This window comes from Rhinolophus ferrumequinum, chromosome X, assembly GCF_004115265.2.
Source record: "Rhinolophus ferrumequinum isolate MPI-CBG mRhiFer1 chromosome X, mRhiFer1_v1.p, whole genome shotgun sequence".
Taxonomy (NCBI): domain Eukaryota; kingdom Metazoa; phylum Chordata; class Mammalia; order Chiroptera; family Rhinolophidae; genus Rhinolophus; species Rhinolophus ferrumequinum.
In genome coordinates, this window is record NC_046284.1 from 77,742,636 (window position 1) to 77,769,116 (window position 26,481).

General features: G+C 38.6%; 1 protein-coding gene across 3 annotated transcripts in view; it reads right to left on the bottom strand.

The window, feature by feature from the left end:
- The window catches only part of LOC117026978 (vascular endothelial growth factor receptor kdr-like), a 348,517-nt gene that overhangs the window by 157,881 nt on the left and 164,155 nt on the right, over positions 1-26,481 (bottom strand). For all 3 annotated transcript variants that reach the window (XM_033114327.1, XM_033114346.1, XM_033114337.1), the window contains 3 exons: positions 24,468-24,618; positions 20,215-20,335; positions 71-179 (listed from right to left, as the gene is read on the bottom strand). In XM_033114327.1, the coding sequence (XP_032970218.1) occupies positions 71-179; positions 20,215-20,335; positions 24,468-24,618 (381 nt within the window). The remainder of the gene's footprint in view (positions 1-70; positions 180-20,214; positions 20,336-24,467; positions 24,619-26,481) is intronic.

The window sequence follows — 26,481 nt, forward strand, 5'->3', positions numbered from 1 at the left end:
TCCATGCATCTTTAATCACATCATGAAAGACGTATCCTGTCTGTTTTTTCCTCTCTGGTTCAGAATTTACCTGAGACGTAGAATTGTATGCTTCTCTCATCAGTGCCAACCTTGTTTACAGCTGTGCAGTAGTATATACCAGAAATGTTGCTGGTCAATATGGTCAGCGTGCTCAGAGTCTAAAGAGAGAAGGGATTCATTAGTTATAGTTACAAGATATGGCAGATATTAATGCTATTCACCAAATATTTCTGATTCTTACCCCTTTCAGGCACATAGTAGATTTTCCTTCCTGGATACCTTCTGGTTCAGTGCGGCACGTGACTTATTTTTGGCCAAGGATTTGAGAATGGAAATGATGCTGGTCTTTTTTAAGCTGGAGCGCTTTGAATTCTATGGTGAAACCCTCCAGAGCGCTTTCTTTCCAGCATAACAATCAGCAGTGTTTGAGATAATGGCTAATCTGCCAGCCTACATCTCTGAATGGCTACAATTATGAGGTTGGTGTAAAAGTAATTGTGGTTTATCCTCTTTGTCTCCAAATGGTTTAAAAGGTTAAAAATAATTGCAAAAACCGCAATTACTTTTGCACCAACCTAAATTTTAAAAAAAAAGCTCTACTTCTAATGAGTAATTGAATATATTGCATGGGCAAGATATAAACCTTTGTGGTTTTGAACCAATCAGATTTTGGAGTTGTTTGTTTCCATAGCATAACGGGGGGCATTCTGACTAATACATGAGGCTACCTGGGAAGTAGGGCTATATTTATTCATTCATTCATTCATTTAACAAACATTTTTTCAAGGTCTTCTTTGAATGTTGATCTCCTGGAAAGGGACTGAAAATAAGAAATTATCTAATTTCATGGGGAAACTGATATAAATATCGAATCTTTCACAAGCCTGCCATATAGGAGTTAATTTCCCAGTCAGCATAAGTTTCAAAATATTAACAGGTAATATTTAATACTTTGTACTCGGTGACGGGCACAAAGTATTTTATATGTGCTATCTCATTTTATCTAATTTAATAATCCCAAAAAACTCTATAAAGTAGAAACTATTAATAATACTTTTCTTGAATGATGAGGAACTAAAGCTTAGAGAGGTGAAATACTGAAGGCCATGAAGCTTGGAAATAATGGAAGTGACATTGAAATCTAGAACTATAAGTTGACTTGAGAATCCCTGTTTTTCACCACTGTATTTTACTGCCTTGGAAATTAAAGGAATTCAGAAGTGATAATAATCATTCTGGCTAATGTAATAATAATAATAATAATAATAATAATAATAATAATAATAAAAAATCTATGTGAAGAAAGTGGAAAATCCAAGTCTCATTTTTTTTTTTTTAACCATTAGAGTTAACCTCTTTCCCACTAGTCTTTGGCTTAGAATGTCTCATAAATCTGAATTATTTGTCTTCCTCTTTCCCTATCCATTGATTGTCATGGAGATAATCAACAGAAAAAAAAATAAGGTGGATGGAGAAGATAAAAGAGGCCTAGATAAGCAGGCTCTGAATAAGTAGGCTCTGAAGAACAAAAAGTACCTTATTATCTAAGAGTTGGGCACAGGTGAAAATTCAGGATTCTATTGGCAAAAATAAGCTTTTTCCTACTTGCCTTCTGTCATCAATCATATTTCTTCTACAACCAGTTTACCAAGAGGCTTATGAGGAAAATATATACTCATTGATATTAACTAGACCAAATTATTTTTTTCTTACGTGTCCTATTTCAAGGTATGGACTTAATTGAGATTAATCAATTTGGGTTCAGGTCATGCTCATACCAGAGTCTGACTGCTTAACAATGTTTCCTTTGAGGATTGTGGCATCTGCAGGGTCTGTCATGCAGATCCTGAAAAAGAAAGTTAAGTGACTACTTCTTCAGCTGAAGATGCCCCGTTTTCCAATGTTGCCATTGATTAGGTAGGAACACCTGGACTCCCTTACAGTGCTAGTGTACAGTGTCTACTTTCACAATTATTTATCCCCATTATGAATGATGATGTATTTTTGGAGAGAGAGAGAGAGAGAGAGAGAGAGAGAGAGAGAGAGAGAGAGAGAGAGAGAGAAGGGAAGGAGGGAGGTAAGGAAGGCAGGAAGGCAGGAAGGCAGGAAGGAAGGAAGGAAGGAAGGAAGGAAGGAAGGAAGGAAGGAAGGAAGGAAAGAAGGAAGGAAAGAAGGGAAGAAGACCTGAAATAAATTCTATCTTTAAGATATACAACTGTATTTACCACTGTGAGACATGAAAAATTTGATATGACATACTGGACTAGGAGTGATACGGGCCAACAAGTAGCCCCCTCCCGAAACTTAAAAATTTTTAAGTTTTCTTTCCTATAGAAAATTTAAGTTTCCTTCATCCTTAAGTTTCCATTTCCCCAGTTTTTTAGCTCCTACCCCTGCTTTAGATAATTACCCTAAAACTTCTGATTCATACTTGTTGATTGTAATCATTGAAGTCTAATGTTCTCTCCTACCAGTTCCGGGCCTAACTCCTGGACAATTAACAACACCTAAATGGATTAATTAAAATCTATTTTTCCTCATTCGTGGGCCTTGGGGGATGCAGAGGATGCCCCAGCAAGGTTACCAGTCGCAACCAAAGAAGCCAACATGGTCTTCCAGGCGGATCTAAAGACCTCTTCCTCTCATCTGAGATCAGATAGGGTGAGAGTTCCATGAATCCCCCAATAGGTAGGGACAGCTCACGCCCCTGCTCAGCAGGAAGCAGACAGAGAAGACAAGACCTTCTGTCCCTCAACTTCCCATAGAGATTTTATGGGGATCATGTCTCTCAAGCGGAAAACAAGGCAGGCAGTTAGAGACAGGCATCAGGTTTCCGCATTCCTTCATGTCCAACACAACCCACAGAATGCGACGGCCCAAAAAACCCCCCCTCTCCACCCAAAACTTCCCCTTTTCATTGTAATTATCTACCCCTATGAGGAACAAATGGGTACAAAATACCCAACTAGATTAAACTGGCCACTCATACCTGCGCAGTAAAGGCCACAACGACCTTCATTTCACCTGGACCTCATTATACCATCACACTATAATATCATACATATGCTTGGAAGTTCATTAATATCATTATAACAGAATGAATTCTGGGAAGTAACATGTGCAGTCTAAAAAGATGAGGTAATTGCCTCTTGTCAATCACAGGTGTCAATCAAGAGGTCCCATGCCAGGAAAGGAACAGTCCATTCTAGAAAAAAAAAAGGATAAAAACTCCATGTGCTCACCAGTTCTAGCCCTTTAACCCTTTTGAGCCTTGCCTTTGCTCGGGGCCCGCTCCAAATCCTTTGGAGTGTACTCTCTCTTCTAATAAACTACTCTTTTACCACTTTAGTTCTGTGTTTTGTTCAATTCTTTGCCTGAGATGCCAAGAACTTGGAAACCATGCCGAGAACAGCCCACTCAACAAAAACAGCCCACTCTCCGGTAACAGGAGTATGGGACCTGGATTCTAGTCCCAGTTCTACCATCAATTGGCTAGAGAACCATTACCTCTCTGGATTTCAGTTTCCTCATCTGCAGAGTGTGAAAAATAGGCAAGATGAGCTCTTAGGTTCCTTACACCTCCTACTACCTGTGCTATTCCCTTTAACCTAGACAAGCTACCCACTGAGGTATCACACAATACATAACCAGAGCTGGAACAAAAATCATTTTGAGGGAGGATGTAAATAAAGCCTTAAAAAAGAATTTTATTTTGTTTAACTTTAAATAAGATATATCACTCAAAAATCTTCCTCTACCTGATTCTCTTTCTCTCCAAGATTTGTCTCCAAGCTCACAAATTTTGACCTCACTCAAAATTGTCCCTTGAGCACTCTATTGGGTAATGCCTTATGGTAAGATGAATTTTGATCCTCATCACTTTTGCCTCCTGTTGTTAAGTCCCATGAAGATGTTTCCTTACATGACAAAAGGGACTTTGCAGATGGAATTAAGGCTGCTAATCAACTGATCTTAAAATAGGGAGATTATCTTGGATTTCCAGGTGGGCCCAATGTAATCACATGGGTTCTTAAAAGTGGAAGTGGGACACGGAACAGTTGGAGCAATGCAGCATTAGAGGGAGGCAGGCAGAGCAAGATTCAAGGCATGAGAAAGACTCGACATGATATTGCTGGCGTTAAAGTTAGAGTAAGGGGGCCATGATCAGGGGATGTGGGCAGCCTATAGAAGCTGAGATAAACCCCCAGCCGCCAGCCAAAAAGGAAATGGAAGAGCAGTCCTACAACTTGAATGAGCTTGAAAGCAGGTTTTTCCTTAAAGCCTCCAGAAAGAAAGGCAGCCTTATCCATAACTGGATTTCAGCCTTGTAAGACTCTAAACAGGGGATCCAGCAGAGCAACACTTTACCTAGACTTAGGACCCACAGAACTATAAGATAATACATTTGTGTTGTATTAAGCTTCCAAGTTTGCTGTAATCTCTTACAGCTGCAATAGCAAACTGACACACATTCACTGCTGTTGGTAGTATGGTAGTACAAGAGAGTGGTCTTTAGAACTGTGACATCTTGGGTACCTGAACTTCACCTTCCTCCTCAACACAAGCAAGTCCTAGGCCTCCCTTTGGAGCCTTCCTCCTGTGCTCAAAGCTGGGATACCCAAGGATCCTCTCAATCAAATAAGACCTGTGTAGAAACAGAATGTCCATAAGGAGTAAGGCCAAATTCATATTATTCTAGAGGAAAAATGACTTCATAAAAGATGCAGATGTTTCCATAGATGTTTAGCATCTTTAATTCGAAATGCACAATGTGATTGTGTGTGTGTGCACATGCGCACGTGTGTGTGTGTGTGTGTGTGCAAGCGTGTGTATTTGTGCTTGTGTCTATTTTAATCCAAAGGTGATAGTGTTCATTATTTTCAGTCTGGAACTCTGAATTAGGCCACTTATGAAAACCTATGTGCTCACATAAAATTTTAACAGCTAAGCATAAAGGTCCTCAGGACTGGTCAACAAAAATGTGCTTTGAACAGAGCTTCTCATCTTCCAAGGCTTTAGTAGAGCCCTGAAAGGAATTTGCCAACACAAGTCATTGTCCCCAACCACAAATTTGAACGTTCTCTTTACCTTCCCTTCATCTAATAGTTACTAACCCACAGGAGAATTTCATGCAACCATGTTAGGTATTTCCAAATATTTGGGGTTTTCGTAGATATCATATTGTTATTGGTTTCTAACTTAATTATGTTCTCATCAGACAACAACCTCCATATGATTTCATTTATTTCAAAATTTTTGAAACTTGTTTTATGGCTTAGCACCTGGGTTATCTTGGTGCATATACTGTGTGCACTTGCAAAGAATGTACATTCTGTTTTTTGGGGGGTGTAGTGTTCTAAAAATATCAATAACCTAAGGTGACTGAGAACATTGTTCAAATTTTCTGTCTTTACATTATTTTTGTGTTGTTCTACCAATGTTGAGAGAAGAATATTAAAACCTACTTTGTAGAACTTTCCATTTCTTCCTATAACTTTGTCAGTTTTTGCTTTATACATTTTGAGGCACACACTTGTGACTATTATGTATTCCTGATGAATTGACCCTTTATGATTATGAGGTCCCCTTCTTTTCTCTGGTAACACTTTTGTCATGAAGTCAATTTTATCTGGTATTAATAAAACCATTCCAGCCTTCTTATGATTGCATGGTATATATTTTTATGCATTTATTTTAAATCTATCTGCATCATATTTAAAATGTGTCTCTTGTACACAGCATATAGTTAAGTCTTGCTTTTTTATCCATATATCTCTGCCCATTAATTTCAGTGTTTAGCCTAAAAATGTTTAATATAATTATCATATGGTCATATTCAAATTTAATATTTTATCATTTGTTTCCTATTTGTCTTCTCTGATTTTGTTTCATTGTTCTTCCTTTCCTGCATTCTTTTGAGTTATTTGAACATTTTTATTATTGCATTTGAATTAATGTAATAGCTTATTATCTATTCCTCTTTGAATTATATTTTTATTGTTTTACTCTGTGGATTACATTGTGCATCCTTAAATTTTCACAGTCTTCGTAGAGATAATATTGTACTATGTCATGTAAAATGTAGAAAGTTGCCACCATATAGGTGCATTTCACATCCTTGGATTCCCATTTCTATGACATAGTTGACATATGTTAGTTATTAAAAGGGCAATATAGAATACAGACTAATTCTAGTCTTTACCTTCTAGAAATGTTTTAACCTACTGGGGGAAAAAGCAGAAATGTGTATTCTATCAATCTTTTATGGGTTTATCTCAAATCCAAACTCTTTTGTGAAACCCTTTCTAAGCCCCAATCCCAGTGATAGCTTTCTCATCTGTGTTCATTAGTATCAGTAATAATAAGCAATAATATCTATCCTTTAATAAGCACCTCCTACGTATCAGGCACTGTGCTAAATTACTTGACATATAATATCTCACTTATGTTTCACAAGATCACTGGCAGGAAGGTTGTCCTATTTCCACTTTATAGGAAAGCCTACTTAAGAAAAGGAAGCCTACTTAAGAGAAGGGTTACATGACAAATTCACAAGGCCAGTGAGTGGCAGAATACAGAGATAAACTTGCATCTAGCTAGGTTTTCCCATTGTCTTGCAATTTGGTGATGAGCACACACTGCCTTTTTGTTAGTTATCACTGAACTCATATGTGTCTTATTTTCCCAATTATATTTTAAGTGTCTATAAATATGTTCTTGTTTGTCCATATCAGTCTTAATTCATTGCCCAGAAAAGAACCCATTGTTTCAACTCTAGACTGCTATTACTTCTGCAAACGTTCTACTTTCATTCTTTATTTGGAAAATATTTATTAAGTACTTACTGTATGCCAGTCATATTCTAGTGGTACAGCATTGAACAAAGTGGGCAAACAGCCCTAATTTCATGAAACATCATATATTCCAGAGATGGTGTATGCCTCAGTTTTTCTATATATAGGAATGATGTAAATAACATCTTCCTTATACTCAACAGATCCTTCATTAGTGTTGAAAAAGCTCAGTATGATCAAAACTCCCAGAGTCTTAGGCTGAACAGTAGAGGAAACTGCCTCTGACCTCTGGAGGAACAGCTGCAAGATAGTAGAGCAAGCTGCAGTCTGGAAGTAGGAAAAATTCTGCTAACTTTTAATCAAATTACTGTACGCAACTTGCTTACTTCATTGTATAGAAATTGGGAAGACAGATTCAGAGATGTAAGCAGTATATACCCTGCATAGCTCAAAGGGGTGTTACATATGAGAAAACAATTGAAGTACAAATATAAATGTACCTTGAAAATATAAAGTACTTTTGAACAACAATGAGGTAGTTTTTAAAATTATTATTTAAAAAATGTCAATGAGGAAATGTGAGCCCACCATGCCATATCTTTCTTCCAGTAGAGATACTGGTGCTACACATGAGCCTATCTATATACCACCAGAGATGTTTTCTCCAGAGATATCAAATACAGGAGGAACTTATTCGGGGAAAATCTAAATCACATAACTTAGACCAGTAAGTGGAAGCCATAAGAGGTACATCTGGTTCAACGTAAGGAAATACTTTCTAGTCGGAAAAGCTGTCCAAGATAACATAAGGTAATACTCAAGGTATTGAGAGAATTGGATATACTGGTATTTTCATATGCTACTGATGGAAACAGCCCAGGCTTTCTAAAAGACACTTTGGTCATGTACTTCAAAACCTTGCCTTCCATTTCCATTATTACATACTACATAACTTGAAAACCTTTCTTGTTTCTCATTTGTTTGTCTTGTTCTTTTGTTGTTTTTCGTTTATATACCACATATCAGTGAAATCTTATGGTTCTCTGCTTTTTCTGTCTGATTTATTTCGCTTAGCATTATACTCTCAAGATCCATGCATGTTGTCACAAATGGTCCTAGTTCATCTTTTCTTACCGAAGAATAGTATTCCATTGTGTATATATACCACAACTTCTTTATCCATTCATCTATCGAAGGACATTTTGGTTGTTTCCATGTCTTGGCCACCGTAAACAAAGCTGCAATGAACATTGGAGCACACGTGTCTTTATGTATAAACGTTTTCAGATTTTTTGGGTAGATACCCAGGAGACGGATTATTCGGTCATATGGTAATTCTATTCGTAATTTTTTGAGGAACCTCCATACTGCCTTCCATACTGGCTGCACCAGTCTGCATTCCCGCCAACAGTGTATGAGGGTTCCTTTTTCTGCACAGCCTCTCCAACATTTGTTACTATTTGTCTTGTTGATGATAGCCATTCTGACTGGGGTGAGGTGATATCTCATTGTGGTTTTTATTTGCATTTCTCTGATGATTAGTGATGTTGAGCATTTTTTCATATGTCTATTTGTCATTTGTATGTCCTCTTTGGAGAAATGTCTCTTCAGGTCCTATGCCCATTTTTCAATTGGGTTGTTTGTTTTTTTGTTGTTGAATTGCATGAGCTGCTTGTACATTTTGGATATTAGCCCCTCATTGGAGGCACTGTTTGCAAAAATCTTCTCCCCTTCAGTTGGTTGCCTCTTTGTTTTGCCGATGGTTTCTTTTTCTGTGCAGAAGCTTATAGTTTGATATGCCACCAAGAGTCAAAATACGCCTTTGGAGTCAAATTGATAAAATGCTCTTTGAACCCAAGGTCCATAAGTTTAGTACCTATGTTTACTTCTATGCAGTTTACTGTGTCAGGTCTGATGCTTAAGTCTTTAATCCATTTTGAATTAATTTTGGTACATGGTGACAGATAGCATTCCAGTTTCATTCTTTTGCACGTGGCTTTCCAATCCTCCCACCACCATTTAATGAAGAGGTTGTCTTTTCTCCACTGTATGTTTTCTGCTTCGTTGTCAAAAATTATCTGTCCATATTTACATGGTTTTATTTCTGAGCTCTCAAATCTATTACATTGGTCTATGTGTCTGTTTTTCTGCCAGTACCATGCTGTTTTGATTATTGTTGCCCTGTAGTACAAGCTAAAGTCAGGGACTGTGATACCTCCAGCAATGTTCTTTTTTCTTAAGATTGCTTTAGCTATTCATGGTCTTTTGTGGTTCCAAACAAATCTGATGATTTTTGCTCTATTTCTTTAAAAAAAAAAAAAAAAAAAAAAAAAACCTCCGGGATTTTGATGGGGATTGCATTAAATCTATATCTTGCTTTGGGGAATATGGCCATTTTAACTATATTGATTCTTCCAATACATGAGCACGGAATGTCTTTCCTTTTCTTTGTGTCTTCTTCAATTTCTTTCAAAAATGTCTTATAGTTTTCAGCATATAGGTCCTTCACATCCTTGGTTAAGCTTATTCCTAGGTATTTTATTATTTTTGCTGCAATTGCAAAATGAATTGGTTTATTTATTTATTTATTTTCTGAGATTTCATTGTTAGTATATAGGAAAGCAAGGCACATTTGTACATTTATTTTGTATCCGGCAACATTACTGTATTCGTTGATTATTTCTAATAGCTTTTTGGTGGAGTCTTTGGGGTTTTCTATATATAGCATCATGTCATCTGCAAAGAGTGACAATTTAACTTCTTCATTCCCAATTTGGATGCCTTTTATTTCTTTCAATGGCCTGATGTCTCTGGTGAGAACTTCCAATACTATGTTGGAAAGCAGAGGTGAGAGGGGACAGCCCTGTCGTGTTCCTGAACACAGAGCAAAGGGCTTCAGGTTTTCACCATTGATTATGAGATTAGCTAAGGGCTTGTCATATATGGCCTTTATTATGCTAAGGTATTTTCCTTCTGTACCTATTTTATTAAGTGTTTTACTTATGAATGTATGTTGTATCTTGTCAAATGCTTTTTCTGCATCAATTGATATAATCATATGATTTTTGTCCTTTATTTTGTTTATATGATGTATCACATTGATGGATTTGAATATGTTGAACCATCCTTGTGCCCCAGGGATGAACCCCACTTGGTTGTGATGAATAATCTTTTTAATGCATTGTTGCATTTGATTTGCTAGAATTTTGTTTACGATTTTTGCATCTGTATACATCAGAGATATTGGTCGGTAGTTCTCTTTTTTTGTATTGTCCTTACCAGGTTTTGGTATCAGGGTAATGTTGGCCTCATAAAATGAGTTAGGGAGTACTGTCTCTTCTTCAATTTTTTGGAAGAGTTTGAGTAGGATTGGTATTAGATCCTCTTGAAGGTTTGGTAGAATTCACTAGTGAAGCCATCTGGTCTAGGACTTTTGCTTTTGGGAACGTTTGGATGACTGATTCAATTTCGTTACTGGTGATCGGTCTGTTTAGATTTTCCAGTTCTTCATGGGTCAGCCTAGGAAGGCTATATGTTTCTAAGAACTTGTCCATTTCTTCTAGGTTACTGAACTTGGTGGCATATAGTTCTTCATAGTATTCTTGGATGATCCTTTGTATTTCTGTGGTATCTGTGATAACTTCCCCTTTTTCATTTCTGAATTGTTCATTAGTGTCTTCTCTCTTTTTATCTTACTGAGTCTAGCCAAGGGTTTGTCAATTTAGTTAATCTTTTCAAAGAACCAGCTCTTTGTCACATTAATTTTTTCTATTGTCTATTTGTTCTCTATTTCATTTAGTCCTGCTCTGATTTTTGTTATTTCTTTTCTTCTGCTGACTTTGGGTTTCATTTGTTCTTTTTATGCTAGTTCTTTAAGGTGTAACATGGGGTTATTTATTTGGGATTTTTCTTGTTTCTTGAGACAGGCCTGTAATGACATAAATTTCCCTCTTAAAACTGCTTTCGCTTCATCAACAAAATTTTGGTAGGATGTATTTTCGTTGTCATTTGTTTCTACGTATTTTTTATCTCTCCTCTAATTTCTTCTTTGACCCGGTCATTCTTTAAAACTATGTTGTTTAATCTCCATGTATTTGTGTTTTTTTCTGCTTTCTTTTTGCAGTTGATATCCAATTTCAAAGCCTTGTGATCAGAGAATATGCTTGGTATGATTTCAATTTTCTTAAATTTGGTGAGGCTGACTTTATGCCCCAATATGTGGTCTATGCTTGAGAATGTTCCATGTACACTAGAAAAAATTGTGTAGTCTGATGTTTTAGGGTGAAGTACTCTATGTATGTCAATTATATCCATTTCATTTAATGTGTCATTTAGGCCTGCTATTTCATTATTTATTTTCTGTTTGGATGATCTATCCATAGTTGTCAATGATGTGTTTAAGTCCCATAGTATAATTGTGTTTTGGTCAATTTCTCCTTTTAGTTCTGTTAGTAGATGCTTGGTATATTTCAGTGCTCCCTGATTTTGGGCATAAATATTGATGACTGTTATGTCTTCTTGTTGTATAGTCCACTTTACCATTATAAAATGTCCTTCTTTGTCTCTGTTACATTTTTCACCCTGAAGTCTGTTTCACCTGATATCAGTATGGCTACGCCTGATTTTCTCTGGGTACCATTTGCTTGGAGTGTCAATTTCTACCCTTTCACTTTGATTCTATGCTTGTCCTTGTAGCTGAGATGTGTCTCTTGGAGATAGCATATGGTTGGGTTTAGTTTTTTGATCCAATCTGCTACTCTGTGCCTTTTTATTGGTGAGTTCAGTCCATTTACATTTAGGGTGATTATTGATATGTGAGGATTTCCTGTCATTCTATCTTTAGTTTTCTGGTGAGGCTGTGTCTCCATTGTTTCTTTGCCTTTTTGTTGTTGTCTATTATTTCTGTGTGGTGGTATTCTATGATGTTCCCCTCTGTTTCTTCTTTTATCACAGTATATATTTCAGTTCTAGATTTTTTTTTGAGTGGTTACCCTTAAGTTTATGTAAAAGAAAGTTTGATATTTAGGGTATTCCATTTTCTTCAGCACACTTACTTTCTGCATTCCCATATTCCAGTTCAGGCCTTTACTCTCCCCCTTTTTATGTTTGGTTGCCACAAATTGTCCCTGTTGATGGTGGTCAAATAGCCTCCTTTAGTATTTCTTGTAGTGCAGGTCGTGTGTTAGAAAATTCCCTCAGCTTCTGTATGTCTGGAAAGGTCTTTATTCCTCCTTCATATCTAAAGCATATCTTTGCTGGATATATTATTCTTGGCTCATAATTTCTCTCTTTCAATAGTTTGAATATTTGGTTCCACTCCCTCCTGGCTTGTAGAGATTCTGCTGAGAAATCTGATGATAATCTAGTGGGCTTTCCTTTGTAGGTTACCGTCTCCTTTTCCCTGGCTGCTTTGAGGATTTTTTCTTTGTCGTTGATTTTAGACAGGTTCAATACAATGTGCCTTTGAGAAGAACTTTGGGGTTGAGGTAATTAGGTGTTCTATTTGCTTCTTGGATTCGAGGATCCAGTTCTGTCCACAAGTTTGGGAAGTTCTCATCGACTATTTGTTTGAATATACTCTCCGTTCCCTTCTCTCTTTCTTCTCCGTCTAGTATGCACATTATTCCTATATTGCTCTTTCTGATGTAGTCAGAAAGGTCTTGTAGAATTCTTTAATTTCTTTTAAGTCTGAAATCTCTTTCTTCTTCCATTGATGTCATTTCCAGGTTTCTATTTTCGATGTCACTGATTCTTTCCTCCATCTGGTCAATTCTACTATCTAAGCTGGCTATTTCATTCTTAATTTCTTCTATTGAGTTCTTAATCTCCAGAAATTCTATTTGGTAAATCTTTTGTAAAATTTCAATCTCTTTGGTAAAATGTTCATGTTGTTCTTTGATTGTGTCTCTGAGTTCGTTAAACTGCCTTTCTGTGTTTTCTTGCATCTCGTTGAGTTTTTTCAGAACTGCAATCTTGAATTCTCTGTCATTTAAGTCACATATTGCCATATCTTTCCGTTCCTTTTCTGGAGACTTTTCACTTTCTTTCTGAGCCGTCTTGTTGCCTTGGTTATTCGTGGCCATTAATGATTTATTATTTCTCTTCCTAGACATCTACAGGAGTGGGTTCTGCAACAGGTTGATAGAAAGAGGTCTTTCTTTTGTTTTCCAGTACGTGTTGGTTGAATGTTTTATTTTCTCTCTGACTGCAGCCCTTTTTTCTCTCTCACACTGTAGTGTTTTGTTTCTCTGCACTATTCCAGCTTCTCACACAATGGGGGGATTCCCTGGAAAGGGGGCTTCTCCTCTCTTAACAGTTCACCTGGGTCACAGGGCGCTGAGTCCCTGTGCGGATGTGGGGGGCTTTGAAGTTCCAAATCTCTTCCTGCACCGGATTCAGAGCCCGTGTGTTTCAGCAGTTATGTTTACTCCTGCAGGGATCTGCACGGATAGTTGGGTACAGGGGCGGGGTGAGTTGTGAAAGGTGGCCCAGAGCAATGGCAGTGACAACCACCACAGCCAGTCCTGCTTCCACAGCTCCCTCCCCTTTGCCGGAACTTGTTGGGCTGTGAATCTGTGTCTGCAGACCACAGTTCTCAGCACTGCAAATATTATTTTCTTTTGATGTGACACTGCTACTGTTCTGCTTCTAGCACTGGGAAGTTGGGGGCTGGGTGAGCACTGGGAGGGTAAGGAGGGGGCGGCTAGTCTCAGTGTGTAAGGCTTCCATACTCTCCTCAGCAGTGAGGGCTTAAACCACTGTTTTCAGCCTTTTTCCCTCAGTCTTTGCTCCGAGGTCTTTGCCATTAGCGTTGGGTTCAGTCTTGTTATGTGCTGTCCCCTCAGCCCTGTGGGCCATAAACGGAGCCCTAGCAGTGCGAGTTCTTTCCTGTCCCGCAGCTGCGGTAGTTCCAGGATGCAGCAAGCTCGGATCACTGAGCTATGTCTGTGTCATGCGCCTGCGCGTTCCTGTTTCCGCACTTCTCCTTTCCCTCCTCCCCTGCTCGCGCAATTTGCCCACCTTTTGGTGAATTCAGTAGTGAGCCTCTTCGTCTTGCTGGTCTGCTGTGCAGGGAGTCCTTTGTGGAGTTATAGCTGTTTAATTCATTGTAAATTCCACGGGAGATTTCCAGAGGCTCACCTCACACCGCCATTTTGATGACGTCTGGAATATTTCTTGGTTTCTCTTTCCCTCACTTCCAAACACACACATCGTATCAGCAAAACTTGTCAGTGATGCTTCCAAAACATATCCAAAGTCCATCAATTTCTTTCCATCTATACTGTAAACTTCCTAGTACAGGCCAGGTACTCTTCTTGCCTATACCACAGAAATAGAATTCTAACTGATCTATCTGATTCCTCTCTTGCTCCCTTCAAACCAATTCGAGTTTTCAAAGAAATCACACAGTAAACCGAGTGATCTCATTAAAAGATACTTTGAGTCATGCTTTTAAAATCTTTGCACAACATCTCTTTGCACTGAGGATGAAATGATGAAGTCTTACTATGTCCTCCAAGGCCCTGCATCATCAAGTCCATGTCCACCTCTCTGGCTTCAATTCTTATCACTCTTTCCCTCACTACACTCTAGCCACACTGTCTTTCTCTCTGTTTCTCAAATTTGACAAACATGAACACATTATGGCCCTAGTGCCTTAGAAAATGCCTTGATGGAAGATGTAAGATGGCAGAGTAGATAAACACTGTGCCTGCTTCCTTCCATGAACAAATGAAAATTACAACTAAATTATAGAACAATCATCCTGGAGAACCATCTGAAATCTGGCTGAACAGAAGTTTTATAACTAAGGATGTAAAGAAGCCACATTGAGACTGGTAGGAGGGCTGGAGAGGAGAAACAGGCTGGCCTCAAACCTCCGTGTAGTGGTTGAGAACTGTGAGGGATATCTCAGCCCTGGAGGTTCCCCCTGGAGGAGCAAGAGACCCCAGCCCCACACTAGACTCCCCAGCCCACAGTACTGGTACAGGGAAGAGAAGCCCCTACAACATGTCTGTAAAAAACAGTGGGGAATCCCGACCATCTGGGTGGGACTGTGGGAAACCCAGATATACTTTTAAACAGAATGCACACAGACTCTCTTACTCCCAGGCACTCTCCCTAGGCTCTGGTGGAGGGACGGTGACTTGGGGGGTATCAGAGACATACGGGGGCAGACCGCATGTTGTTTTGGGTTGAGGGCTGGAGGACAGTTGCCATTTCCCTGTGAGGAGGTCCTCCTACCTTGCAGCTGGCAAGCAGGTGGCATCTTTCCTGTGTTGAGCCCTCCCCCCACAGGCCACATCTGAATCTGATTGGTCTGGTGAGGTCTGCAGCTCCACCCTGCTAACTCACTGGAACATCGCCCCACCCAACTTCCCCAATGCTGGAGGCACTTTCTCCAAGAGCAGCCGGCCCCACACACATTGCACTCTTTCTTGCAAAACTATCAGAGTCCCACATACACCAGGTGGGAGGTGACTAGCCTCTGTGTTCTCTGAGGCTTTTGCTGAGTAACTTCAGACTCAGCACTGGAACCAAACCAGAATTTACATTAACCTGGTGACTATAACTGTTCCCACTCTAGTGATTCCTTATGACCCTGCCACACCCAACTTGTGTACTGTATGAGGCTTTAGCAGTGGCTGAACCTTAAATGAGCCAGCAGGTGGCAGCAGGACTCGGGGTATCCTGGCATTTTGTGGAGCTACCCTAGGCCTTGCACTAGTGGCAAATGTCCTTGGTTGCAGTGTGGCCACTCCCATGCACCTACAGGTTTAGCAGAGACAGTGAACGACTGCAGATCACTTTGTAGCTCCTACTAGGTTGTCCCCAGCTGGTCACAGGCAGTGGCTGACCTGGGCCTGCATTGGAGCCCCTCGCAAAAGGCCCCAGAACCAACATACTTGGAGGTTGGCTTCAGACCACAGCAGAGCACCACCTAATTAGCCCTACAAGCATCACAACCATGGAGCAGTCTCAACAGACACCAGAGCCTGTTAGGGCGAATCTCACTCCTGGAGTAAGCAACCCATACAGCAGCCTGTAAGTTGTGAATGTAGCCAAACTCCTCAGCCAATCAGCCTGAGGCTCAATCCCACACACTGACGTGCCTATAACAACCAAGTCTCAACTGTAAAAAGAATGCACACACAACACACACAACGGCCACTCCTGGAGCACCCAGCACAGGTGGCCAGAGAGATTGTGCTACTGGGCCCCATAAGGCACCTATTACCATGTTTCCCCAAAAATAAGACCGGGTCTTATATTAATTTTTGCTCCAAAAGACACATTAGGGCTTATGTTCAGGGGAGGTTATCCTGAAAAATCATGCTAGGGCTTATTTTCCGGTTAAGTTTTATTTTCGGAGAAACACGGTATATAAGGCCACCTGGTCAAGACTGAGGGATGTAGTAGATTTACCTAACACATAGAAATGAACAGAGAGGCAGCCAAAATGAGGAAACAAAGAAATACATCCCAAATGAAAGAATAGGAGAAAACTCCAGAAAAAGAACTGAACAAAATGGAGGCAAGCAACCTACCAGATACAGAGTTCAAAACAATGGCAATAAGGATGCTCAAGGGACTTAGTGAGAACTTCATCAAAGAGATAGCAAGCATTAAAAAAAAAAAAAAAAACATAGAAGCCATAGAAAAGAACAAGTCAGAAGTGAAAAATACAATAAATGAAATGAAGAAGGCACTAGAAGGAATCACCAGCAGAATAGATGAAGCAGAGGATCAAATCAGCAATTTGGAAAACAAGGTAGCAGAAAACACCCAATCGGAACAGCAAAAAGAAAAAGGAATCCAAAACAATGTGGATAGTTTAGGAGACAACATCAAGCATAACAACATTTGCATCATAAGGGTACCAGGAGAAGAGAGAAAGCAAGGGATTGAGAACCTATTTGAAGAAATAATAAATGACAACTTTCCTAACCTGGTGAAGGAAATAGACATACAAGTCCAGGAAGTGCAGAGTTCCCAAACAAGATGAACCCAAACAGGTCCACACCAAGACACATTACAATTAGAATGGCAAAGGTTAAAGACAAAGTGAGAATCCTAAAAGCAGCAAGAGAAAAGCAATTAGTAACTTATAAGGGAGATCCCATAAGATTGTCAGATGATTTTTCAACAGAAACTATAGGCCAAAAGGGATTGGCAGAAAATATTCAATGTGATTAAAAGCAAGGACCTACAACCAAGATTACTCTACCCAGCAAAGCTATCATTTAGAGTCGAAGGACTGATAAAGAGCATCCCAGACGAGAAAAAGCTGAAGGAGGTCATCATTACTAAACTAGTATTACAAGGAATGTTAGAGGGACTTCTTTAAGATGAAAAAAAATCAAAATTAGGAATAATAAAATGGTAATAGCTACATATCTATCAACAATTACTTTAAATGTAAATGGATTAAATGCTCCACTCAAAGGACATAGGAGGGCTAAATGGATAAGAAAACAAGACCCTTATATATGCTGCCTACAAAAGCCTCACTTCAGATTGGAAGACGTACAGAGATGGAAAGTAAAGGGATGGAAAAAGATATTTTATGAAAATATAAGTTCAAACAACAGAAAAATGTGGTATAGCAATACTTATACCAGACAAAATAGACTTTAAAACAAAGGCTATAACAAGAGACAAAGAAGTATCCTGTGATCCTACTTCAGTGTATTTATCTGAAGAAACCCAAAAGCTACTTTGAAGGGATGTGTGCATCCATATGTTCATCGCAGCATTGTTTACTATGGCCAAGATGTGGAGGCAGCCTGGGTGTCTGTTGATGGGAGAGTAGATAAAGAGGAGGTGGTACATATCTACAATAGAATATTGCTCAGCCAGGGAAGGGAATGGATTGTTGCCATGTGCTGCAGCATGGATGGACCTGGAGGGTATTATGCTGAGTGGAGTGTCAGACAGAGAAAAACACATGCAGTGTGATTTCCATTATATGTGAGGATCTAAAGTACAAAATAAACAAACAAAACAGAAACAAACTCACAGATACACAGTACATATTGATGGTTGCCAGATGCTAGGGGGGGTTGGGAGTAAGTGAAAAAGGGTAAGGGGTTAAGAAGTACAAATTGGTGGTTACCCAGTAATCATGAGGATGTAGGGTATAGCATAGGAATATAGTCAATAACATTGTAATAACTATGTATGGTGCCAGATGGATACTACATTTGTTGGAGTGATAATGGGAGGTGGTTGGGGGACAGGATGAAAAAGTCTGAAGGGATTAAGTACAAACTGATAGTTACAAAATAGTCATGGGGATATAAAGTAAAGCATAGGGCATATAGTTAATAATATGGTACTACCTATGTATAGTGCCAGGTGAGTACTAGGCTAGTCAGGGAGATCACTTCTTAAATTATATAAATGTTTAACCACTATGCTGTACGCCTGAAATTAATACAAAATAATATTGAATGTCAACTGTAATTGAATATTTAAAAAAGGGGGGAAAGGTGAAGGGGAATAAGAGGTCCAAATCTCAAGGTACAAAACAAATAAATCATGGGGATGTAATGTACAGCATAGGGAATATAGTCAATAATATTGTGATAATGTGGTATGGTGTCAGAAGGTTGCTGAACTTATGGTGATCACTTGTTTAGATATATAAATGCTAAATAATTAATAGTGTGCACCTGAAACTAATATAATATTGTATGTTAGACATATTTTAATAACAATTTTTTATTAGTTTCAGGTGTACAAAACAATGCAATAGTTAGACATTTGACCCCTCACAAAGTGCTAACCCCCTCCCCTAATCTATTGCCCCTCTGACATTGTATATATCTATTACAATTCCATTGACTCTATTCCCTATGCTATACTCCATATCCCGTGACTATATGTATATATTAAATTATAGTTGACATACAATATTATTCAGCTTCAGTTTCAGGTGTACAGTGCAGTGGTCAAGTATCTACACCATCCATGAAGTGGTCTTCCTAGTAAGACAAGTGACTATCTGACACCCTACAAAATTTTTACATTATTTTTAATAAAAATCTTTAAAAAATATTAAATACATTTTTAAAAATGTAAAAATAAAGAAAATGCCTAGATGTGTACTAATACTGTATCCATGAGTCAAATGTGGCTAGTGAGCACTTGAAATGCAGTTGTGCCAAATGAAGATATCAGTAAATATAGAATACACACAAGATTTCAAAGATGTAGACTGAAAATCTCATTAATATTTTCTATTGATTGCTTATGAAATGACAATATTTGGGGTATATTCGGTTAAATATATTACAAAAATTACCTTCACTTTTATTTACTTTGTATGATGTGGTACTAGAAAATTCAAAATTACATATGTGGCTTAGATTTGTGGTTTGAATATATTTCTGTTACATAACTGGTTCCATGGCTGGCTCTTTGTCCTTTAAGTCTGAGATTAAATATTTCTTCCTTAGAAATATTTTCTTCACTGAAATATGTCTTTTTATCCAAAGTATGTCATGCTCCACCCCCCCATGAAATTACACTCATTCTTTTTCTTTGTGGGCATTACAGTAATCTACATTTTAAAAATTACTGGTCTATTGTTTTTATCCATATCCCATAATAGATAATAAGCTCCATGAAGACGGAAAGGATGTCTGCTTTATACTTGTCACAGTCCCAGACATGTAGTAGACAAAATGAATAATTGTTGAATGAATGAATGAATAAATTTCACTTATTGTGAAACTGAGCTCCATAGAGGGGAAGTGACTTGCCAAAATTCACACAGCCAGTGAGTAAGTGATGGAGCCAGAATTCCAAAAGAGGTCTTCTGGGTCCCAGTCTGATGGGTTTTCCATCGCACAGCACTGCTATTCTTGGTAAGATCCTACAGACCTTAATTAATGTTCCTTTTTTCTCCATTTGCCACATTCTAGTTGGTGTCCATATTTTTGCATTTTCTTTTGCCTCTTTCTTTGGATAGAGGGGTTGAGCACAGGTCTGACAGCATCAAGGTAAACCTAGGCCTCTATGTGCTGTGCGTGTGTGCTGTATGGGATTGTAAAAGCCTTTTTCTGGCCCCTTTCCCCCAAAATGACTTGTTAATGTTTCCTTTCCCCACTTACCCCAGAGATTCCAGAATTCAAGATGAGGAGGTGCTTTTACAATAGCCTCCCTTGCAAGGCTATTTTCAACACCTTGGGACACAGAAAGAGTTGACCTAAGAGTAGATTTTTTTTTAAAGGAGACTACATCATGACTAAAGCTTGGTTTTTATAATCAACAGTCTTCAACCAGACCCTAGAGTCCAGGAGTTCCTGGAATGTGACATCGGTGCCTGAATAGCAGGCCCACTCATATACAGGTTATGAGGTAACTTCTACCACAGCAACTCCCAGAATTCTACCTTTGTCTTTTCTCCACTTGTTACTACCATCTCCTCAATGGACAGGATCCTGTTGCCTGTAGGGAGATCACTTTTCAGAGTCACATTGGAAAGCTGGATCCGCTTGCCCCGTTCCATACACCTGAAAAAGAATGAGACCACATTTACAGCCTTCTTGATAGAAATGGTATGAAGCATGCCAAGTACTGCAGAGAGCTTGTCTTCTAGTCTAGGAAGATACGTCATCCAGAAAATTCTGGACAGGAAGTCTCCCCTGATCTAGAGTATGTAAAGTCATTTGAACCATGTCATGGTTAAATAAAAATAGATTAATGGGTTGGAAAGGTACATAGTTTAGAAGACAAAATGGTCAGGAAAGGCCCCTATGAGTAGGTGACATTTGAACAGAGTCCTAAAAGAAATCAAATGTGTGCCATAAAGATTTCTGGGGAAGAGAATTACAGGTGGAGGGAAGAGCAAATGCAAAGTTTCTGAGCTAGGAGCATGCCTGACATGTTCCAGGAAGAAGGAGGCCTTTGTGGCTGGAGGTCAGTGAACATAAGAAAAAGTATTATTCTTATTTAGGCCATACCCTTGCTTCATATAGAATATGAAGCCCTATAAGATTCTCCTTTACTCGGTACCTCCTTCTGAATGAGCTCTCTTACTCTGAACCTTCAACAAAGAGGAGAGGCTCATGAGAATAGCTCTGGAGTACTATTGGCCAGCCAAGACATGTAGGAAGGCAGATTACTAGAGGGAATGGTAAGGCACTACACTTGTACTCAGCAGAACTGCAATTTAGCCCAAGCACTGCAAGCTTGTGTGGCTTCTGACCACTCACTTCCCCTTTCTGAGACTCAGTTTCCCAAACTGTTGAATGGAGCTGATATTAGCCATGTTTTGGACTTGTTTGGAGATTCCAATAAGCACTTGAAATGAGGCTACACCAAATTGAGATGTTCTGTAAGTATAAAATACACACAAGATTTCAAAGACTTAATATGAAAAATAGGACTGAAAATATATCATTAATGTATTGATTGCTTATGAAATGACACTATTTTGAATATATTGGGTTAAATATATTATTAAAATTAATTTTACTTTCTTCACTTTGTATTATGTGGCTACTAGAAAATTATATTTCTGTTGCATAACTATTTGAATGGCTGGCTCCTTACCTTTTAAGTCTGAGATTAGATATGTCTTCCTCATAAAGCCTTTCTTTGCCAAAATATGTCTTTTTTATCCAAAGTAGGTCCTGCCCCAATCATAATCCTCTTTGGTTCTTCTTGTACAGTCAATATTTTTTTTTTTTTTATTTTTAAATTACAGTTGACATTCAGTATTATTTTATGTTAGTTTCAAGTGAATAGCATAGTGGTTAGATATCAACATAATCAATGAAGTGATCCCCCCAATCAGTCCAGCACCCACCTGGCACTGTACATAGTTATTACAAATTATTGACTATATTCCCTATTCTGTACTTTACATCCCCATGACTGTTTTGTAACTACTGATTTGTACTTCTTAATCCCTTCACAATTTTCACCCAGCCCCCCCAAATCCCTCCAGTCTGGTAACCATTAGTTTGTTCTCTGTATCTCTGGGTCTGTTTGTTTTGTTTGTTCATTTATTTTTTTCTTCAGATTCCATATATAAGTCACATCATATGGTATTTGTATGGCTTATTTCACTTAGCATAATATCCTCTAGGTCCATCCACGTTGTCACAGATGGCGGGATTCCATTCTTTTTCATGGCTGAGTAATATCCCATTGTATATATGTACATTTTCTTTATCCAGTCCTCTACAAAGAACTCATAAGACTCAACACAAAAACCCCAAACAATCAATTAAGAAATGGACAGAGAACCTGAATAGACATTTCTCCAAAGAGGACATACACACGGCCAGCAGATATATAAAAAGATGCTCAACATAACAAATCATCAGAAAAATGTAAGTTGAAACCACAATGAGTTATCACCTCACACCTGTCAGAATGGCAATCATCAATAAATCCAAACAAGTGCTGGCAAGGATGTGGAGAAAAGGGAACCCTCGTGCACTATTGGTGGGATTGCAAATTTGTACAGCAACTATGGAAAACAATTTGCAGTTTCCTCAAAAAAGTAAAAATAGAACTACCTTATGACCCAGCAATACACTTCTGGGTATTTATCTGATGTACAATCAAGAATTGAATCTCTAAACAACCTCATGATGTGGCTAATATTAACTCCATTCAATTTTTATATAAATGTGATAGGAATTAGCATGGCTTCTAGAATATAATACGTACTCAATAACCATTTACTTAATAAAAACTTTGTTAGGAGAGGCACTTGGAAAAGGCATTTTTGCAGGAAAAATATTCACATTTCACCCTCTTCTTTTCTTCCAAATAGAAAATTGGTGTAAAAAATACAACTGGCTTTACTGTAGCTCAGCTGAGTGAGAACAATGGAGGTAACTTGGGAATTACAGAATGTCAGAGGAAGGAAAAGAGGCGGGGCAGAACCAAAGTAAGCAAATTGATAGGTCACTGTTATTCTCCCCCAAGAGCCCTTTCTTTGTGCCTATTGAGAGGAGATAAGGATGTTTCCCAAAGACCTATTTGTAAGCAGGAAGCAATTGAGTGGAGCTAGCATATGAGAGCTGGTTGGAAAGTACCTGTGGGACAAAGACTGAGATCCCCTGCTAATTTGAAGATTTAGGTCTTGATTGGATAACTGTATTCCCTACATTTTCCTCTGAACCAAGGCCACATCAACAAACTCTGTTCCTTCCAAATTAGATTTCCTAGACTCTCCCCATTCAGAGCTCAACTATCCCCTAGTGATACTCCCTCATTCGTTACCATGTGCTTAGAACTCCACCTTCAGCACAGTGCAGCAATGAGTTAATAAAATGAACTTCCCTGGTCAGCTAATATGTCAACCTTCAGACAACAGTGGGAATCCAACAGAACTATTCCCTGTACCCTTTCGGAGTTACGGAAAAGCAGGGAATTTGTTGCATGTGGCAAGCCTGTAGGGGGGTTATGTGGTAGGAGATGGGTGGTGAGCATTGATAAAGTATTCTTAAATGCTGCCTACTCTGGGATTTGGGGCAATTCACTTCACCTCTCTGAATTTCCCTTTTTTTTCCTGATTCTTATAGAGGCAACATGTAACTCAAAATTCTTATAGGGACCACATATAAGCAGTCATTTTGAAATAGAGCTTATTGCTCCAAAGCAAAAATCAAAGTATCTAATATGTGCCAGGCATACAGTAGGGCTTCAATAAATGGAAGCTCTTAGAGTACCTGGCTCTCACTGTGATTTCTCTCGACTCCTGTGTTGTGACAAGTGAGTTATTTATCCCCTTTAGCCTCTGTATCTCCATTTGTTACTGGGGAAGAGGAATCCCTGTCCTATCTTCTACACGAGGATCACAGGAGGCTAAATAAGTGTGCTGAGATCTAAAAATGCTATTGGCTGACAGATTTTCCCATTGTGGGTTTATAATTCCAATCAGGCTTATTATGGAACCAATTCTCAAACAAATGAAACATGTCCACTTTCCAAACCCATTACTACCGTGTTTCCCCGAAAATAAGACTTAGCTGGACAATCAGCTCTAATATGTCTTTTGGGGCAAAAATTAAGACCGGGTCTTTAATATAATATAATAATATAATATAATATAATATAATATAATAATATTATAATATAATATAATATAATATAATATAATATAATATAATATAATATAATATAATATAGTATAATATAAAAGACTGGGTCTTATATTATACTAAAATAAAACTGGGTCTTATATTCATTTTTGCTCCAAAGGACACATTAGAGCTGATTGTCCGGCTAGGTCTTATTTTTGGGAAAACACACAGTATTTTTTTTTCCCATGCAATGACAGATACTTGGAAACCTGCCCTATTCTGTTCCTCCTCCCACTTAAATCTCAAGTCACAATCTAAATCTAAATTTCCCTGGCCTGTTAACCATAACAGTTGTTTATACCTCTAATTTGAGGCTGTGATTTTAAAAGGAACTGGCAAAATCCTGGGGTTTGACACCTATTGGAGTACTACCTCTTCTTTTAGCTTCCTGGGCCCCATTCCAAAACCATGGACAACACCTGTCATATGATCTGAAAAAGAAAATCTCCTGGTAAGATCTTAAGACTGCCAGTCCCTCGTGTAGCTCAGTAAACCCAAGATTCTGAACCATGTGAGGTTCTTTGGCCTGCGAGTCACTTACAACTCATCTTTATGGCTGCAGGGCTCCCAGGCCCACATGAAGGAGGGCAAAGGTAGACCGCTTGCTGTACAGCGAAGGATGTTCTCACTGCCTAGGAGTACTGGCTGGATGTTCTTCAAATCTGTCTCCTTCTCGTAGATCTTAGGTTTTTCTGGACAAGAGAAAAAAATGGCAGAGATTAAGGTCCCTCACCATGTTTGATATATTAGTTGGTACTACCAGTACAGGAATTCCAATGGTTAGAATATTGAAATATTTCTGCATCATTTTATAAATAGCTGCTGCTCCCACCTCCTAAGTGCCCTCTCCTCACTGTTACCACCCTGGTCCCTCCCCATGAACAGGCCCTTCCCCGTGTCATCCCTGTGACCTAGCAACTAACTATCTGACCCAACAGGGGCCCAAAGCTTCAAGCCAGCATTAAAGCCTGACCTGATTGATTAGTGTCTGTGCCCTACTTGTGATTATTTTTTATATTTCACCTCTAGTAGGCATAACAGGGCCTTGCTGAAAAGAAGTAAATTTCAAGGACCCAAATGGCAGGATGTGTGGATTTTAAAATAGTCTTTTGGATTGGAAGTTTACTTAAAGGCAGGACTAACATCAGGTTCATCTCTGTACCCTGGGCACAAAGTCAATGCCCAAGTGTTACATGTTGAACTTAATTACAAAAGCTATCAATTGGCCTTTTTCTATTTTCAGTAACATTTATTGTTTGCATTTGGATTTAAGAAAACCAACAACAATAAAAGGTTTCTATCTGATTTGCAGGAATCTCATTTCTGAGTCCTCTACTTATATATCCAACTGCTTGCTTAATTTCTCTAGTTGAATGATAACACTAATAATATCAATGCTACTTATAGTTAATTGAACTAGGTACAAGGCATTTTTCTAAGTGCTTTATGCAAATGCACTCATTTAATTCTCACCCTGTGAGGTTGATACAGTGATTATCCCTACTGGCAGATTGAAATGTTAAGTAGCTTTCCCAAAGTCACATAGCTAGTAAGTGGAAGAGCTGGGCTATGAACTCTGATATTCTAGCTCCAAAGCCCTCTTTCATAACTGTTTACAGCTATACTGTTCCATATATGTCTCAAACTCAATATTTCCAATAATAGTAATAATAATCATAATAATAGTAATATATCAAACTTATATATAATGCTTACCAAGTGTCAGGCACTGTTTTTAAGTATTTTTTATAGATAGTATCACACTTAACTTCATAACATCCCACTAAGTATGGACCTCCTTTAGCCCCATTTTACAAATGAATAAACTGAGATGCAGAGGGTTAAGTAATTTGCCCAAGGTTAGTAAGATTGTGAAGTGAGGAATTAAACCTAGATTATCTGACTCAAACACTCAGATTTATAACCACTACATTGTGCCTCTTTTCAAAACTAAAATTCCTCTCTTCCCTCCTCCCCTGTTCATCTTCTTTTCAGTAATTTGTTCGGTCACCTCAGCCAGAAACCCATGCATCATACTTGATCTCTCCTCCTTATTCCCACATTCACTACAAGAACAACTCAGTAATAGAAGACACTCTTGTCAGTGTTGCTCCCTGCTGTACCTCCAGAGCCTGGTACAGTGCCTGGAGCACAGCAGGTGCTCAATAAATACATGTTTGAAAGAATGTGTTAGGCCAGAGTTCTGTATCATGTGTCAGGCAAAGCAGAATTCCACTCTGCTTTTCAGTGTTGCTGCCTCCAATGCTGTTGCGAGATCTTCAAACCTTCAGAAAAGTGGGGATGTGGTTTGGGTGTTTGAACATTCCTGTTTAAACCAGACCTGAGTTGTATTTCTACAAAGAAAATTTAAGAGTTAACTAACAGGTCTTTACTACAACAAAAACAATTTCTACATGATGGGATGGAGGGTAGGCTGACCAGGCTTGTTTTGACCTTCACTGACGCTTTTTTCCTAGGGATTAGTAAATACAAACTGTTGCCCACTGCTTCTCCCTTGGTGACTGCCTTCAATTTTCTCTTCCACTCCTTCCTTC